This window comes from Dreissena polymorpha, chromosome 11, assembly GCF_020536995.1.
Source record: "Dreissena polymorpha isolate Duluth1 chromosome 11, UMN_Dpol_1.0, whole genome shotgun sequence".
Classification (NCBI taxonomy): Eukaryota; Metazoa; Mollusca; class Bivalvia; order Myida; family Dreissenidae; genus Dreissena; species Dreissena polymorpha.
This window is the reverse complement of record NC_068365.1, coordinates 77,649,190-77,668,881: the sequence shown is the minus strand read 5'-3', so window position 1 is coordinate 77,668,881 and position 19,692 is coordinate 77,649,190. Positions and strand designations below refer to the sequence as shown.

Sequence of the window (19,692 nt, the reverse complement as noted above, 5' to 3'; positions counted from 1 at the left end):
CATGTGTATCTCATGGAGCTGCACATTTTGAGCGGTGAAAGGTCAAGGTCATCCTTCAAGGTCAAATATATGGGTCAAAATTGCTCATGTAATGTCACTTCTGCAATATTGAAGCTAGCAATTTTATATTTGAAATGCGTGTGTATCTCAAGGAGCTGCACATTTTGAGTGGTGAAGGGTCAAGGTCAAGGTCATCCTTCAAGGTCAAACGTCATATAGGGGGACATTGTGTTTCACAAACACATCTTGTAAGTATGTTCGTTTGTAAGTTAAGTTATGATAGGAAGACCAAAAACATCAGGAAACAGAAAGTTACAAAATAATCAATTTACATTCTACATATATGTTTCAGGACAAGGTTGTGGTGAAGGAAAAAGCTATGGATGAGACACAGGAATGGCATGAGGACCCGATACCCGGCATGGGTCACCAGGCAGCCATGGAATCAGAGAGCGACTCAGAGTCTGAATCTGATAGCGAGTATGGTAGGCCAGGTATGACATTGTGTACTCGTGTACTAACTTTTAAAGGTTGTAGGTGTATTATTTAGCATATACGAGCCTTGCTCTGTGAAAAGGGGGTTTAATGCATGTGCAGTAAGTGTTTTCCCATATTAGTCTGTGCAGTTTACACAGGCTAATCAGGAATGACACTTTCCGCCTCAACTTGATTTTTGCTAAGAAGAGACTTTCTTGAAACAAACAATATCATACAAGCGGAAAGTTTCCTCCCTGATTGGCCTGTGTGGACTGCACTTTACTCACATGCAATAAACCCCTTTTTCACAAAGCACGGCCCATACATATTTTGTATGGTGGGTTAGAGGTTTCAAAAGGCTGTGCTGTTGGCTTATCAAACTGTAGCTAAATAGTAGTATGCCCTTGTAGTACTATGTTTCTGACCTGAAAAACTTGTTAACATTGACAAAGTTTGAAAGAATATAAAGTTTGTCTCTGTGAGAGACTTTTAAGATTTGGATCATGATAGTGACTATGTTAGTCCAAGTGAGGCCTTTTGCGTGATAAATAGACATATAACATGTAGGTACTGATGTATGTTAGACACTGATATATAATATATATGTGGTGCTTTGTTTGATAGCAATATCTTGACCATATACACCAGGTGGGGCATGTTGTGTAATAATTATCTTGTGTGCTCAGAAACCCATGAAATATTGTAACAACTGTATTACTGTATTGGTAATTTATATACTGTTAAACCATTTATTTTCGTCAGAACGAAATTTCCTCATTTCTAATAGAATGATTATTTCGCCAGCACTTAAATTTAACAATATCGAATTAAAAAAAAAAATGTGTCAGTCAATATTGGATTTGTTTGTAATACATGTCTGCAATAAATTGTGGTTTCGCGTCCTGTTTGTCACATGCCAATTAAATAGTCTTTTGGTTATCAGGTGATTGTATTGGGCCCTTATTATTGTATTCCATTGACAAAATCATTGTTATGATTAGAGGTTTAGCAGGACTCAATAACCGTTAACGAGTGTTTGAAACAGCAAAGCCAATTGCCAATTAGTGAACATCCTTGAAAAACACAAGCACACAATCGGTTATAAAGTTGTTAACAATACGCGCTGATCATGACTATTCTACTTGAAAGAAGTCAACGCATTTGATACACATTAACTGCATCCGCGTTTTTACAGCAATGCCACATGTCAGTTAAGTACACTGTGTAATGTGCATCCCTTTGTGTCAATACCGGATTTGTCTGGACTACAAAACTGACAAAGTATGAATGCGGGGATTACATTGGATTTTAATGTCTCATGCCTACAGTAATTAAGTCTAAATTTTGTTTAAACATTGAACATAATTATTCGTTAGAATCTTAAATTCGTCACTCAGTCCACTGATATAATAGACGATAATTAATGCCTGAGGAATAATAATGGTTTCACAGTATGGGTTATATGGTTTTGGGCAGTGTATGAAAATGTGTACTAATTGGTAATGGTGTTAAATAAGTTACATCAGTGTAGAAAATCGTTATGTCAGGATGCTTGCAATTTGTTTCCTGGATTATATAGCTCGACCAGACAGCCTTCCAAATGGAGCCAGAAAGAAGAAAAAGATCAGCCCTGTGCGGATGTTCTCCCCAGATTCCACAGACGCTCTCATAGAAGGGATTGATGACCTGCCGACCCCGGATGACCTAGATACACCAGATGACCTTGAAGGAGAGGGCTTAGAGTGGGAGGGTACAGACATTGTATTTAGATGTGAGGGTGGGGGGAGTTATGTGGGAGAAGGGACTTGAAGGGTAGGAATTCTATTGCGGATTTTATTTGGAGAATGGGGGAATGTTTTTGTGTGCAAGTGATGTGCAAGTGATATGATGGCAAAGAGTGGAGCTTTTAGTATACATATGGATTTAGACGGTAGAGATTCCTATGGGTGAGGAAATTTATGTGTGATGAAGTTTTGTTTTTTGTCTGCGATAAAAGTAAAAACAATGGTTTATGTTCAAGAGAATTAGAATGAATAAGGGCAATATGAAATTATTAGGTTTGGGAGGGATAAGGAATAGGTGAAATAGAAGAGAGGGACTTAAAATGATAAAGGTATTAGTACATTAAGGCTGGAATTCAAGGGGAATAATATGGAAGAAGAAATATGTTTAAGACAAAAGAGGTAGCGATTGAGGGGGGTAAAGAATTTGCTTATAGGGGTATTTTAAAATTAATATGATTAAAGGGAAGTGTACTTTTATATCAGAAGTGAAAGGTATATGATTACAATTGGGGAGTTTTTAGTGAATAGAATATACATGTGGGGAATTTTTAATTAAATAGCTAGAATGTAATGACACAAGCTGAATGTTTTAGGGGAGGTTCTAAAATATATTGAATTACAAATTTGTTATCGGTACTGAAAAAGGGAGTATAAACATTGATATTTCTAAAGAAATGTGGGAAACAACACACAAACTTATTTTAAGTGCTAGTACCTGGGCTCCTTCTTGATGACCGCTGTTACACTATGAATCGAAAGACAAGGATGAAACAGGTGGTTTTCTGTTCAGCCACAAGCTGTCCGTACAGCTTGTATAGATCCTAACATTGTTCTCAATTCTGTGGGTATTTGGTCATATTGCCAAAATGATGCCAAAAAGCCCTGCCGCCATACATTTTCCCTCAGTGGTTGGTGGTCCATAAATACGTTATGAATTGTGATGAATAGCTTGATTCTATTTGGTGCTCCATTAGTGGTAATTTTCTGCTTAAAATGGCTTTTGACACTTGGTGTATGGTTAGATTAATGGTGATGGCAATGGTGGAATTGTGTGATAATATTTACAATATTTGATGTAACTTTAAAACATTCTTTTCTTTATCAAAGCAAACCCTCCAGATTAAAATATAGCTACTTTTATTGTCATCTACCGGCTCCACCAGAGGGGACTTATGGTTTGCGCTCTATGTGTCTGTCAGTCTGTGAGTCTGTCACACTTTTCTGGATACTGCGATAACTTTAAAAGTTCATAATATTTTTTCACGAAACTTGAAACATGGATAGATGGCAATAAGCACATTATGCACATCATTTTATTTTGTTCCTACGTCAAAAATTCTGGTTGCTATGGCAACAAATATGTAAAATATATATATATATTTCTGACAATGGTGGAGCAGGTAGGGGTCATATATTGCTTGACAATAGTCTTGTTAGCTCGGCTGTTTTCGGAGAAATGCGAGGTATTGTCATAGCCAGCTCGCCGTCCGGCTTCCACTTACAACTTTGAAACTTCATATGTAGATGCACCTTGATGAGTTCTACACGCCACACCCATTTTTGGGTCACTAGTTCAAAGGTGAAGGTCACTGTGACCTCTTAAAATAGAAAAAAATCTGACAATCTTTCATTTAGTCAAAACTGCACATGCAGCCGAGCGTTGGCACCCGTTATGGGGTGCTCTTGGTAGAGTAGTTGAAACCTCTTCCTTCTATTCAATTTGTATTATTACATTTTCATTTAAACTGATCCGCTAGTAATAATTATTGCAAACTTTATGTTTGCCTTGTAATAATATTAAGATAAGAACAATATATGTTAAATGTTTATGAAAATTAGTTTACTTGATTTTGTTTAGGACAAGGGATCACCAGATTTAAATAAACACACACAAAACATTTCAATTGAGTTGTCAGCATTAAACTGTAATATCGGTTCATTTTTTATATATATAAAAATATTAATTAAATACATAATATAAATGACAGTCCTTGAAATGTAAAACGTTTCGTAAACTAGGAAACACATCTGTGTTTAGTAAATGTGTCTTGTTCTGAGAAAACTGGGCGTAATGCATGTGAGTAGAGTGTCGTCCCAGATTAGCCTGTGCAGTCCGCACAGGCTAATCAGGGACGACACTTTCCGCTTAAACTAGATTTTCGGTAAAAAGGGACTTCCTTTAAACGGAAAATACCATTTAAGTGGAAAGTGTCGTCCCTGATTAGCCTGTGCGGACTGCACAGGCTATTCTGGGACGACACTTTACGCACATGCATTACGCCCAATTTTCTCAGAACAAGACAGAAATGTAAAACAAAAAAACACAGGGACATTTTGTATGTGTGTTTCAGATGAGACTCCAATTGACCCGACTGACACAAAGAAGAAATTTGTAGAATACATGAGTCATGACGACGAACAGGAGAAATACGAGAACACAACCTTTAGGAAGGTTGAAATAGCAGGAAAGGACTTCAGAGTGGACATGAAGGTCATTGAACCCTATAAGAAAGTGCTTTCCCACGGAGGTAAGTAGTGGTGTATTTGAATGACTTAATTATAGTTGTATTTAACCTATTGTTAGTCTTACACCAGCTAATACATGTATTGTAATCAACACTCAAATACAGGAAATCATATTCACGTCTAGTTTTCAGTTTCTAAATTCTATAAGTAGCAAGACATCGAGGCATTCGGGATGTAAAAAATATTTGTGTTAGTGTTCTCTTATATTGTTAACATATAATAAAGCTAAATCGGTCAAATATTGTTTCGTTTCATGCAATGAATTATTTGTTAATGTTTTAGATAACTACATGTATGACTTGGTCTCCATGCCATCATACTGTTCTTTGGTTGCTATAAAAATAGATTATTTGTTTATGTTTCATGTAACTATGGAGATGGTCCTAATGTCATCATACAATTCTGTAGTTGCTATGGAGATGAAGTACTTGTTAATGTTTCAGGTTACTATGGAGATGGTCTTAATGTCATCATACTGTTCTGTTGTTGCTATAGTGATTACTTATTTGTTAATATTTCAGGTTATTATGGAGATGGTCTCAATGCCATCATACTGTTCTGTGGTTGCTATCTGCCCGACAGAAGTCGCAGTGACTATCAGTATGTAATGGACAATCTCTTCCTGTAAGTTAAACAACTTGAATCAGGAGCTGTATACCAGTTACCGTAATTACTCTATGTTTTCGGACACCCCTTTTTTAGCAAAAATAATTATTTTTCGTGACTCTTAATTTTCGGACACGAGTTTTCGTCCATAATTAATGTCTCTAAGTTTTCGGACAGTATATTTTACAGCGCTATTACCAAATTTCGGTCCTGTTTTCGATATCTAATGACACTTCGATCATGGGGTTTTACTACCAGATTAACATCATAAAACATGGCAGGTGCATGCCTGAGGGCAACGGACCATTACATTTGCGTTATTGGGTAAATAACCTTGTAAACCAGTATTAAACAATGTTTTCGCCTGATAGCATAAGCGTTATGACAATTACCAAGGGTAGTGCCAATGAACAGTTCAATTATCTACCGCAATGGTACTACCCCTTCTCAGTAAAATAACTGTGACAAATACTAATCGCTTCAAATTGTGATGCACCCTATTGCAAGTTTTACGAACAATGGAAAGTGTTAGACAACAACTATCGAAAATGAACAAACAAAGAATTCATGATTTGCTTTTTTATTGCGTTAATTATTGGTTCATACTAGCGAGTATCGGTACATCACATACTCATCTTTAAACTAGTTGGTCAAAGTACAACCTTGTAGTAACTTTCTGTCAAATAAATTATGTATTTAAAATTATTTAATGTGCAGTGCAAACATATATAACTGTAATTTATACTATATGGCATGGTATTTTACAAGCGGGTGCTATTACTGGTAGTCGTTGATACAATTGACACTATTTTCGAACACTTCAATTTTCATGTCCAAGTTTTCAGAAACCTGTATTTTGTGAATATTTTTCGTATCTAAGTTTTCGGACACGAAATAATTTAATTATTTTTAAGTGTCCGAAAACATAGAGTAATTACGGTAGGTTGTATATTGTATGCATTCCAGTGGTGATGGGGAAATGACAGTTCATTGTTGAAATTTATAACTCAGTGAATTTACGCTACTTTACCAGAGGTATATATATATAAAATAAAACATTATTTTAATCTATATGGGTTGTTAATTGTCATTAGAATTAAATTGTCATAAAATCTTTTGTAAATATGATAATATTCATGGGAAACAATTCCATATACAAAAAAGTATCTAGGGATAACTGGAGTTTAAAAAAAGTTTTATAGTTTTTCTCCAAGCAATAATTATACCCCCACAAACGAAGTTTAGGGGGGTATATAGGAGTGAACTTGTCTGTTGGTCAGTCCGTCTGTCAGTCCGTATTAAGTGTCCGCTCTCTATTTCAAGTTGTTTTCATCCGATCTTCACCAAACTTAGTCAGAAGTTGTATCTAGATGATGTCTAGGTCAAGTTTGAATATGGGTCATGCAGGGTCAAAAACTAGGTCGAGGGGTCACTAAGTGCGTTTTTTAACATTCAGCATGGTGTCCGCTCTCTAATTCAAGTAGTTTTCATCCGTTCTTCACCAAACTTGGTCAAAAGTTTTATCTAGATGATCTTAAGGCCAAGTTCGAACATGAACCAGGTTAAAAACTAGGTCACGGGGTCACTTAGTGCATTTTAAACATTCAGAATGGTGTCCGCTCTCTTATTGAAGTAGTTTACTTCTTATCTTCACCAAACTTGGTCTGAAGTTTTATCTAGATGATCTTAAAGCCAAATTCTAACACGGGCCTTGCCAGGTCAAAAACTAGGTCACGGGATCACTTAGTGCGTTTTAAACATTGAAAATGGTGTCCGCTCTCTAATTCATTGAATTGAAAAAGTTTTCATCCGATCTTCACCAAACTTGGTCAGAAGTTTTATCCAGATGATCTTAAGGCCAAGTTTGAACATGGGCCTTGCCCCGGATCAAAAACTAGGTCACAGGGTCACTTAGTGCGTTTTTTTCAAAATTGAGCATGGTGTCTGCTCTCGAATTCAAGTAGTTTTCATCCGAGCTTCACCAAACTTGGTCAGAAGTTGTATCCAGATGATGGCTAGGCCAAGTTCGAAGATGGGTCATGGAAGGTCAAAAACTAGGTCACAGGGTCACTTAGTGCGCTTTAAACATTGAGCATGGTGTCCGCTGTTTTTTGTGAAGACAACATGCAAAATATGACTTATTAATTTCTGAATATAAATTGATAATATTTATTTTCGTGGAAACAAATGTTGTTACTGGTTTCTATAGATACAATTACGGATGTAACGTTATGTATGGAATGCTTCGGTTGAGTTCCTTAAAACAATGAAATTACACATTTCCGTACCACGTGATATTACGTCATTCCCCCTTTTGCAAACTGCCTGTGCTTTAGTTCCGATCGTCAACAAAGGATTCAAAGTAGCAGGTTTCCACGAGTGAGTAGCCGATCTTTCGGGGCTCGTGGTTACCACCGGTTGTTTTTTCTTTGTGTAACGCTGCGGCCTTTTATATCCCACTTTTTACTCGTATAATATATTAAAGAGATCTGTTAGTGAATACTTTATGCATTCTATTACATTTTTTGTGATGTTTATTGGGAGGCAAAATATATTGGAATCGGGTCATTAAACAAGTTAACTGGAGTAATGTGTTGTTTTATCATTGCAGTCGTAAAATAATCTGTGTCAAAGCGGCGGTGGGGGTATTCGTCACGTCTGTGACAAAGCTCTAGTTTGTCTTTTTTTTAGCTCACCTGTCACAAAGTGACATGGTGAGCTTATGTGACCGTGTGATGTCCGGCGTCCGTATGGGTGTGCGTCCGTTCGTCCGTCAATAATTTGTTTGTGTAGACAGTAGAGGTCACAGTTTTCATCCAATCTTTATGAAATTTGGTCAGAATGTTCATCTTCATGAAATCTGGGTTGGGATTGTATTTGGGTCATCTGGGGTCAAAAACTAGATCACTAGGTCAAAAACTAGGTCACAAAATAGGTTAAATAATAGAAAAACCTTGTGTAGACAATAGATGTCGCAGTTTTCATCCAATCTTTATGAAATTTGGTCAGAATGGTTCTTGATGAAATCTGGGTTGGGATTGTATTTGGGTCATCTGGGGTCAAAAACTAGGTCACTAGGTCAAAAACTAGGTCAAATAATAGAAAAAAACCTTGTGTAGACAGTAGAGGTCACAGTTTTCATCAAATCTTTATGAAATTAGGTCAGAATGTTTATCTTGATGAAATCTGGGTTGGGATTGTATTTGGGTCAACTGGGGTAAAAAACTAGGTCACTAAGTCAAAAACTAGGTCAAATAATAGAAAACCTTGTGTAGACAGTAGAGGTCACAGTTTTCATCCAATCTTTATGAAATTTGGTCAGAATGTTTATCTTGATAAAATCTGGGTTGGGATTGTATATGGGTCATCTGGGGTCAAAAACTAGGTCACTAGGTCAAAAACTTGGTCAAATAATAGAAAAACCTTGTGTAGAAAATAGAGATCGCAGTTTTCATCCAATCTTTATGAAATTTGGTCAGAATGTTTATCTTGATGAAATCTGGGTTAGGAATGTATTTGGGTCATCTGAGGTAAAAAACTAGGTCACTAGGTCAAATAATAGAAATCCATCAACAATTTGTTTGTGTAGACAGTAGAGGTCACAGTTTTCATCCAATCTTTATGAAATTTGGTCAGAATGTTTATCTTGATGAAGTCTGGGTTGGGATTGTATTTGGGTCATCTGGGGTCAAAAACTAGGTCACTAGGTCAAAAACTAGGTCACTAGGTCAAGTAATAGAAAAACCTTGTATAGACAATAGAGGTCACAGTTTTCATCCAATCTTTATGAAATTTGGTCGGAATGTTTATCTTGATGAAATCTGGGTTGGGATTGTATTTGGGTCATCTGGGGTCAAAAACTAGGTCACTAGGTCAAATAATAGAAAAACCTTGTGTAGACAATAGAGGTCACAGTTTTCATCCAATCTTTATAAAATTTGATCAGAATGTTTATCTTAATGAAATCTGGGTTGGGATTGTTTTTGTCACCTGGGGTCAAAAACTAGGTCACTAGGTCAAATAATAGAAAAACCTTGTGTAGACAATTGAAGTCACAGTTTTCAGCTAATCTTTATGAAATTTGGTCAGAATGTTTTTCTTGATGAAATCTGGGTTGGGATTGTATTTGGTTAGTCAGGTGAGCAATTCAGGGCCATCATGGCCCTCTTGTTTAAATAAATTATAATATTTTATTGTATTGCATTTAATTTTTCACAACTTTACTGACAGGCATAAAACCTGTTTATTGTCTTGATTTCCAGATATGTGATAAGCACACTAGAGCTGCTAGTAGCTGAAGACTACTTGATTGTGTACTTCCATGGGGCCACACCGCGTGGACAGATGCCGAGCTTTGGCTGGCTGAAACGCTGTTACCAGATGATAGACAGAAGGTAGGCGTAGTCCCAATAACAATTTTTCAAAAAAGGCTGGCCACACTTATGGGACTAGTTTGAATATTTGATTCCATTTTTTCAATGCAAGCACAAGTCACAGACTAATACAAGATGTTTGGACATATTTGTTGAACATTTCTGCCAAATGCATTCAGCGTATTAGATGCAGCCATTTTGTACTTTTAACACTTCAACAAAAAAATCAATAGGATATCACAGTTGTTACATGCTTAAACAAAATAAATACAAAAACAACTCTACTTTTAAAAAAGGGTGTGAATGGTAAAATGGACCACCCAGGAATAATAAGAAAGTATAAACATGTTTGTTTTATATTACTAATGTTAGATGTGCTAAATCAGATGAACATCTGATCAATTTTGTATGGCCTTATGTTGGACGGAGGCTTTTACATTTCCAGTAAATTCTGTCTACTTTGTTCAGATTACGCAAGAACCTTAAGGCGCTGCTGATGGTCCACCCGACACTGTGGCTGAAGACTGTGGTATTGATGACCAAACCCTTCATAAGGTATTGGCAGTCTCATACTATGTATTGTTATGAACAATATTTCTAAGACTGATCTCATATTCCACATTTACATAATAATGATGTGATGTGATTTAGGAGACCTGGCTGATTTTAAACGGCTCAAGCCTGCTACAGACTGAGGAAAATGCAAGAGCAATTGATATAAACGAAAAAATAAAACATGCTCTATGCTTATTTATGTAGATGATGTGTATGTTTAAAATCTGTACTTGGTAATAATGGTGGCAAATGAAGAGATTGAAATATACTCCTCTGAACTTTCTTACAAACCAAAATATTTTCAGTTGAAATTTTGATGAGTTTTGCATTATTTCCTCAGATTCTTCATGTTGGTATAGCTCATTATATAAACTGTTGTAGGATATGTTTCATAATTTCAGACACGCGTTCAGTTCCAGGCTATCAAGCCATAGTCTGTGAATACTCAACAGTATTTCAGTTGTGAACCCAGTAGTTCATTCAAGTTCATTTCAGCTCCAAGTTTAGTTCCAAGCTATCAAGCCATAGGCTGTGAAGTCTCAACAGTTTTCAGTTTTGTGTCCAGCATTTCATTCCAGTTCATTTCAACTCCAAGTTCCGTTCCAAGCTATCAAGCCATAGTCTGTGAATACTAAACAGTATTTCAGTTGTGTGCCCAGTAGTTCATTCAAGTTCATTTCAGCTCCAAGTTCAGTTCCAAGCTATCAAGCCATAGGCTGTAAAGTCTCAACAGTATTCAGTTTTGTGTCCAGTATTTCATTCAAGTTTATTTCAGCTCCAAGTTCAGTTCAAACCTATCAAGCCATAGTCTGTGAAGACTCAACAGTATTTTTGTTTTGAGTCCAGTAGTTCATTCAAGTTCATTTCAGCTCCAAGTTCAGTTTCAAGCTACCAAGCCATAGTCTGTGAAGACTCAACAGTATTTCAGTTTTTTGTCCAGTAGTTCATTCAAGTTCATTTTAGCTCCAAGTTCAGTTCCAAGCTATCAAGCCATATTCTGTGAAGACTCAACAGTATTTCAGTGTCATGTCCAGTAGTTCATTCAAGTTCATTTCAGCTCCAAGTTCAGTTCCAAGCTACCAAGCCATATTCTGTGAATACTCAACAGTATTTCATTTTCATGTCCAGTAGTTCATTCAAGTTCATTTCAGCTCCAAGTCAGTTCCAAGCTACCAAGCCATAGTCTGTGAATACTCAACAGTATTTCAGTGTCATGTCCAGTAGTTCATTCAAGTTCATTTCAGCTCCAAGTTCAGCTCCAAGCTGAGGTTTGTGAAGACTCTACAAGAGCTTGGCAAAGTGGTTCCCATGGAATACATCTACGTTCCTGATCCTGTGCAGCAGTAAGTTGAAATTTCTGCACAAGTTTAACCTTAAAATTACTCACATTTCGAAATTGTAATCTTATTATGAAATGTTATGTACCATAAATACTCATATATAAGTCCAGTTGTTTGCACTTGTCTTTCTGTATGTGTGTTTCAAAGCTTGGTTTTTTGAAACTCCTCTTTACTACTTGGTGGATTGCGCTCAAGCTTTCATAGTTAAATTACCTTAATTGGTAGATGACTGTAAAGAAAGGAATTCGGGCTTTGATGATTATCATCCTTTGTGGGTTTATCCACTAAATAATATAGTGACCAAAACTTTCGTTTTCAAACTCCTCTTTAACTAATGAGTGGAAATTGCTAAAAACTTTAACACTTGAAATGCCTTAATGTGACAATCATGAAAGGAATTATGGTTGAAACTATTTTTGCAGAATTACAGCCCATTGTTTTGTTGTTTTTTTCAACGATGAAATATATAGTACCCAAACTTTTTAATAGTGGATGGATATTTCTTAATTGTCGAATGAAATTACATGTTTGAATTTTGCTCAAGCATTTACCGTTGTATGACCTGAATGTGTACATATAGATGATCATAAAGAAAGGAATAGTGCATCCAGATAAGGCTGAAGATTGGCACCCAGGCTACTTAGGGTGTGATTATAAACAAATCTGCCAATATTGGTTTATTTTATATCGCTTAATAATGAGCTGATAAAACATTTGCCTGAATATTTATTGTATATTTAATTAGTGTGTTCCATAGCTTCAGTTCCCAGGTTTAGACTAAGTCATGTAACTCAATTTTATAATAATCAAACAAATTTGAAGTTCAAGTCCCGTTACTCTTTGCTCTTTATTATTAGGGATTTAACTCACAACAAGGCGGTAGAAGGAGTCCATGCAATATTCTGTTAAGATACAGGCTGATCGTATGTGTGTTATGGCACTAAATTCAGATTGTATTACTGCACAATCTATTAAATTAAAACCCCAACAATGCCCTCAAGCCTTCCACTAAATCCTAAACCCATCAAGATTGTAACTGCAAAAAATCCAAGTCTCAAATATAAGCGCACAAAATTCATGTGTCATAAAATATTTGCACACCATCTTTGCAATAAAAGTCCCCCTAATCCCATAACTAAATTGTTACACAGAATCCAAGTCCTTTAAATATTAATGCACTAAATTTAAGTACGACTCAAAACTGTAACTACGCTATAATCTGGTATAAAAAAATCCACCTACAAATCTTGACATTTTAGCATTGCACACAACCCAAGCGCCATAACTATAACTGCAATAAAATAAAAAACCAAGTCCCGCTACTCTAGCATTGCACAGCACTGCACTCCCTTTGCCTTCCAGGTACGATTCAAAGCTGCAGCAACAGCGTTCCTCATCGTCGTCTTCCTCCAGTGATACCACCTCCCCCGCCTCCCCTCCCCCCTCCTGACTGCCAGCACGGTTTAGATGCACTATCTAGACCCTCCTTCCTGACTGTGATATCATGTGGTATGTATTATGGGGATATATTTTTTGGTGGATTCAAAGAAGCAACATTTTGACTGTTGTGGTAAGTATATTGACGAGATATCGTAACTATTCAGGACTGTGATATGATATGGTTTAAGTATTGCAGTGATACACTTTGTGGTAGGTTTAACCCTTTGCATGTTGGGAAATTTGTCGTCTGCTAAAATGTTGTCTGCTGAATTTGTAAAATAAGTGTTTTCTTCTATTTTTTTCAAAGAATACTATCAGAATAGCAAACAGTTTGGATCCTGATGAGACGCCACGTTCTGTGGCGTCTCATCTGGATCCAAACTGTTTGCAAAGGCCTTCAAAATGCGGTTCCAGCACTGAAAGAGTTAAGTGAACACAATTTGACTGGTGGTAGGTAAATAAATGTGCTTTCTTGACACCTGCTGACAATTGCTATAAACCCTCATAAGTAAGTAACAACTTGAAAACCACTTTCTATCCTTTCAACTTAATATTTTGTGTTAAAAATTAATAATTATACCCCCACAAACGAAGTTTAGGGGGGTATATAGGAGTAAGCTTGTCTGTCTGTTTGTCGGTCCGTCCGTATTTCAGTGTCTGCTCTCTAATTCAAGTTGTTTTTATCCGATCTTCACCAAACTTGGTCAGATGTTGTATCTAGATGATATCTAGGTCAAGTTCGAATATATAGGGTCAAGCCGGGTCAAAAACTAGGTCACGGGGTCACTTAGTGCATTTTAAACATTGAGCATGGTGTCCACTCTCTAATTCAAGTAGTTTTCATCTGAGCTTCACCAAACTTGGTCAGAAGTTGTATCTAGATGATGTCTAGGCCAAGTTCGAACATGGGCCATGCTGGGTCAAAAACTAGGTCACAGGGTGACTTAGTGCGTTTCAAACATTGAGCATGGCGTTCGCTGTTTTTTGTGAAGGCAACATGCAAAATATTCTGTGTCAATGCGGCATGTGGGGGTATTCATGCAAAATACTCTGTGTCAATGCGGCATGTGGGGGTATTCGTCACCTCTGTGACAAAGCTCTAGTTCAACTGGTTTAAAAAATTTACTGAACATACAAGAGTTTATTAACGTTCTGCTTTTACGATGGTCAAGATAATATATCTGGACCCTTGGCGAGATATGATGTATAGTAAAAGCACATAAGGTCATTGAAAGTGCTACCTAGACTACTGAGTGTCATATAATCTTCTATCACAGTTTGATATTTAAACACTTGACTGTGATATGATATAGTATCAGTGTTATATTTAGAAAATTGACTGTGATATGATAGTACTTTACTGTGACATGATTTAGTACTTTACAGTGATATGATAATGATTATGATATATCTGAATCTTTTTTGTGATATGAAAGAGCAATAATGATATTGATATGCCCTGCATATAGGAACATTAAAGTATCTAACATTTGTTTATATTATGAATTTAACTTAAATTACCCATTGCTGTACCACTCATGTATTGAATATTTAAGCAGCCATGATTGAATTTGCATGTGAACTTGTTAATTTCACAGAACAGCATACAAACAAAAGACATAGCCGTTTAAAATCATTCCAACCATTCATGTAAACTCCACTTTCGCTGTTGTTGTTGCTTTCTGTGTATTTAACCTCAAATTCATGTTACGATGTCTAAGTTTTTGCACATTGTAAGCTTCTTATAATGTTAAGTGATTATACCTTTACATCTTCGCTGCATGTCTCTTTTAATATGCATACATTAGTACATTTTTCGTATGTTATTGTCAGATCACTCACATTTCCGATCTAGTTGCAGCCATCTTGTCGCTTTGGATTGTGGTTAAATTTTAGTTATTTTTGGCAGCGACTCAACTAGGCATGAAGCAGGTTATTTTTAGATATGATGAAATCTCTGCATTATTCTTATTTAAAGTGGTGTATCCATCTTTCTAAGCATCTATAGGTTGTTTTACGTAAATTTTTGTTCAAAATCCAATATGGCTGTGTATTTTTGCGTGACGTCATTTTGAGCATTCCTGACCATTTTTATGGTCAATCGATGTCATGATGACCAACTTTTTTGGTCACTGACCCACTTTTTGGGTCGATGGCCAATAATTTTGGGGCAGGCGACCAAGAATTCTTGGTCGGGCCTTAAAAACTGGTCATCGACCAACCTTTTGGGTCGCTCGAGTATATAAGGGTCCAGAAACTTTGTTGAGCAATTCAGTCAAGCCGTAACATCAAGGGCATATACATCTATTTCAAAACATTAAGAAAACTTGTAAGAAATACTAAATAATTATATCATACTGAATTCATGAAGAAAGAACAACAAGTTCATAATCTTAAATACCTACCAAATTAAGTGACTTGCTTCGTAAATATATTTTAATAGTTTATCATTCTTTAAAACTTAAACTCTTGTTTAGAATGAGTGTTGGACACTTGCGTGAGAGAGTTGTTTAACATATGACTTATTTCTGAGAAGTTATCGTATTGTGTGATGAATTTAAACCTTGAAGAAAGTTGCACTGTTAATGTTTACGTTGTGTTCGTCAAATTATACTTTTTATGAATTTTGACGTTTAGAGAATAAAAGGTTAATGAAGTTTGAAACTGACTTGTTTTCCTCATTTTAATCAGTAAGCATAAAACCTCATTAGTAATATTGAAATATTCCTGACAATAATACGGAACCACAGCCGACGCGCAACAATATTTCTCCTACCCTGTCTGTTACCTCAGTTTTAAATGTTATATCTAGATGACCTAACGGGACTGATCTGATCTCATTAGAACAACAGTGTGGTTAATATGTTTATAGAGATTCTTCTGTGTTAATGTTATAAGTTATTTTTTGCAGATGAGGTATTTGATGGTTAACATGATAATTCAGCTCATTGTCTTATCTTGCCACTTGACTTAAGTCTGATAGTAGGTATCTGATAACACTACTGTGTGAAATAGTTGTCATCAAGACCTCACTATTTATCACTGTTTAGATGCTCTGTCTGTAGAAGTTAAAACTTTGATGTGCTGATGATTATTATAATGTGCCGCAAAATGTGCATAATTATAGTTAAAAACTTTCCCTGTAAGTAGATATGATTTAAAACAGGAAGATGTGAAACATAATGGTATTTATATTCATGTGGGCCTAAATACGAATTCAATGTATGCATGTACATTTTTGTATGTAAATGTCGTTTCAGTACAGAGCGAATGCTTCAGATAGACCCAGATTATCTTGAGAAGTGGGAAAAGGAGCAAATTGGAAAGAGCAAAGAAAAATTGGAAAAAGGGCAAGAAAAAATGGGAGAGAAGATGAAAAAAGAACCAGAAGAGAAAACAGGAGAGAAATTAAAAAAGGACATAGAGAAAAAGAGTGAAATACCAGTGAAGAAAAAACTATTCTCCTTTTTCAAGCGCAAGAAATGAGTCCATTTTGCCATTTGAAGACTGTCATTCTGCAATATTTGTGTCATTGACAAGAAAATGGACTTTAATTTGAAGGCTTACTGTCTCACCTGCTACATCATCATTTCCACCCCAGACTAAATTCTTGTTTATGCAGGCTAGACTGTTAAGGGACTGAGTCTTATACCTACCACATCATTATTGACATCAATGGCAACAAAAAGTCAGGTCGGCAGTTGTTTGCCTAAAAATAGTTTTTGTTTATCAGAAGCAATAAGTGAGATAGCTTTGCATACTTCAAACTTTGTAATACATGTGCAAAAATATTTACATCATTACTGCCATAACCATGAAAATGGCATTTGATTTGGTTTTGGGTTGCAGGAAATTATATTGTCTCATACGCTGTTACAGGCTGTCACATACCACATACAATATCGTCATTAAAATGAGCTTCACATACCACATCGTCATTAAAATGAGCTGTGCTTTGGGAAAGCATGGCTTTATGCATCTGCGTAAAGTATTGTCCCATGTTAGCATGTGCAGTGGGGTTTAACTGAATTTTTCTTGTGAAGAAATTATCCTCTTAACCAGATAAGCCTGTGCTGACTTCATTAAGCCCGTGCTGACTTCATTAAGCCTGTGCTGACTTCATTAAGCCTGTGCTGACTTCGTTAAGCCTGTGCTGACTTCATTAAGCCTGTGCTGACTTCATTAAGCTAGTTTGTTCAAGACTGTGTCTGTTATCTAAGTTACGGTGCAAACATTAATTTTGTCTTACATTTGCTAAAGACTTTTTCAAAAGTATGTACACATCCTCTCCCGTTTATAGCTGATTCCTTGACATGCGTACATTATCATCTCCAACATAAAGAAATGGTATTGTGAGGAAATTAGGTATAGGTCTTTTTTTTTATAAATAGTTTAGCAGCTAATCATGCGATGTCCAAGTGCAAGGAAAAGCTAATTTAATATGATTGGCATTTGTGGAAGCATTTATTATCTAGATAGAACTATTCGATATGAAGTTAATCAGGATTTGTGGTTGACATCAATTTGGTATCATGTTTATTATTAATGTTGACATTCTTGAAAAAAAATCTGCAATCAAGTTGAAAACACATTTTATGCATTGAATTCTGAAAAAGGGTCTTGTTTGAAATTGGCCTAAATTGTAATGTTTGAAGATCATTTTGCTGATAAACATTGTACATTGTCCTTCACCTTATGACTTATTGTTATTTAATTTGTATCAATTTGTTCTCTGCCATTCTTCATGTGCATGCTGTACTTTCATTTGCAGCGTTTACACTTATGAACAAAAATGCTTTCAGTTTTACAGCACAGACTTTTCCTTGTATTTTAAATATAAATGGAATGATACACTGCTCTTAATGTATATCCATTCTGAAGTCATCTGGGACTTGATGAATTGTCGTTGAGAATGATATTACTGTGTGCTATATTTATTGAAAATGTATTGGCAATGAACTAAGTATTCAATTTTGTATACATGGTGCACAATACACTTTCACGTGAATGTATATCAGGCTTGGCATTGGAATATATCATCAAAGCAAAACAAGGTATGCTGAAATGGCCTATAATTTAAATATTAACCCTTTCCCACTCAGAAGCAAAGTGAAAATGGCTTTTGCAACCAGCATAAAACCAGAACAGCCTGCGAGTAACTCAGTCTGTTCAGGTTTCATGATGTTTGCTGCTCATCAGTATCTAAGGGTTATAAATGATGCTTTTAAAACTTGAATTTAGTAAGAAAGGTATTGAATTAAATGTAAATTTCTAAGGGACTACCAATGCGTCAAAATATGTATCTAAGTGGTTAAGGGTTAAGAGCAAACATGGCAGTTTCAACTTATAGAGTTGGAAGGTAACTAACTTTTTTCTTCCAGTAATGAAAGCTGTGTGTTCGGATGATGTGCAATATTATAATGGTACAGTATTTTGTTATTGCATTTGCCTCTCCGTTTTCTAATTGTGGCTTTATTCTTTTAAGGGTTGGTGCAAACATATTGCATCAGTTATAGAAATATTGATCCAGTTACAACAGTTTTTGTCAGGATCGTCAAAATAAGTTTTTATATGTAGTAAATTGTATATACTTATAAGAATTTGTCATTAAATGTCTTTGTTTTTGTTATTTTATTCATATTGTTTTGTTATTTCACTATCTGCTGTATAGTCTATGTGTGATTTTGTAATTTTAAGTGTATGTTTTATTACAAAAAGTTTACCCTATTTTTTCTTTGCTTTATTCAAATTAATGTTGTTTCTTAACCATCATTTTTAATAAGCAGATTAGGTAATACATTGTTTAATCTGTCAAGTGTTCGTGATAAATTGTAATCAAGCACAAAATCACCTCTTCAGTAATGTAAACACATTTCAGCATTTATTAATGTAGCAGTAATGTCCCTTGTACGTTTTTACATATTCTTGTGTTAATGTTAGTTTTATGTCATTGTTATGGTGGTGTTACTAGTTCCACGATAACCGTATATTGCCAAGTCAACGCCCCTACCCCAAATTTTCAAGCTCTCACCTCAGAACTGACCTGAATGCCAACTGAGTATAAAGAGTCTAATGGGTGTTTATTTGGGAATATACGGTACATGTTGTTTTTGTTGCTGTTGTTAATATGGTATTGAGAAATTGTAATAAACACTTTCACAATTTAACATGTTATAATTGCTTATATTTAATTATGGTTTCATATATATATCAGAATAAATTTATTGGAAATACAGTGTAGTCTTTTCTATAAGAATAGCTTCATCCGAAGGTTTCATGAAAAAAGAGGGGTACTTGTGGACGCCTAAAAAATTGTTGCAACAAAATCTGTAGTAATTATACATGGTATATTTCAAGCATGACATTACTTTGATTACTGTTATTTCTAAAAGTTTTTGGACACCCTAAATTTTGAGATGACCCTGTTTTTAGCCAAAATAAATATTTTTCGATACTTTAAATATTGGGACTTAACAGGTTTTGCTCCAGAATTGGTAACTCAAAAGTTTCAGACAGTGTATTTTACGATGCTATTGCACCAGAATTCTGCTTTGTTGCACTTATCGGGTGATCATGCGTTTTTACAACTGG

The 19,692-nt window shown here is 35.6% G+C and overlaps 1 protein-coding gene across 12 annotated transcripts in view; it reads left to right on the top strand.

Moving 5' to 3' along the window:
* LOC127851804 (protein PFC0760c-like) overlaps positions 1 to 19,336 on the top strand; it is a 61,891-nt gene extending 42,555 nt beyond the window's left edge. For 10 of the 12 annotated variants that reach the window (XM_052385691.1, XM_052385692.1, XM_052385693.1 and 7 more), the window contains 8 exons: positions 353 to 494; positions 2,057 to 2,227; positions 4,613 to 4,789; positions 5,309 to 5,411; positions 9,656 to 9,787; positions 10,235 to 10,321; positions 11,566 to 11,664; positions 16,362 to 19,336. In XM_052385691.1, the coding sequence (XP_052241651.1) occupies positions 353 to 494; positions 2,057 to 2,227; positions 4,613 to 4,789; positions 5,309 to 5,411; positions 9,656 to 9,787; positions 10,235 to 10,321; positions 11,566 to 11,664; positions 16,362 to 16,587 (1,137 nt within the window). In that variant the 3' untranslated portion in view covers positions 16,588 to 19,336. Of the gene's footprint in view, positions 1 to 352; positions 495 to 2,056; positions 2,228 to 4,612; positions 4,790 to 5,308; positions 5,412 to 9,655; positions 9,788 to 10,234; positions 10,322 to 11,378; positions 11,434 to 11,565; positions 11,665 to 13,023; positions 13,171 to 16,361 lie in introns of those variants that run through there. The other 2 variants (XR_008035962.1, XM_052385684.1) reach the window with 2 other exon arrangements.
* Positions 19,337 to 19,692: the final 356 nt, after the last annotated feature.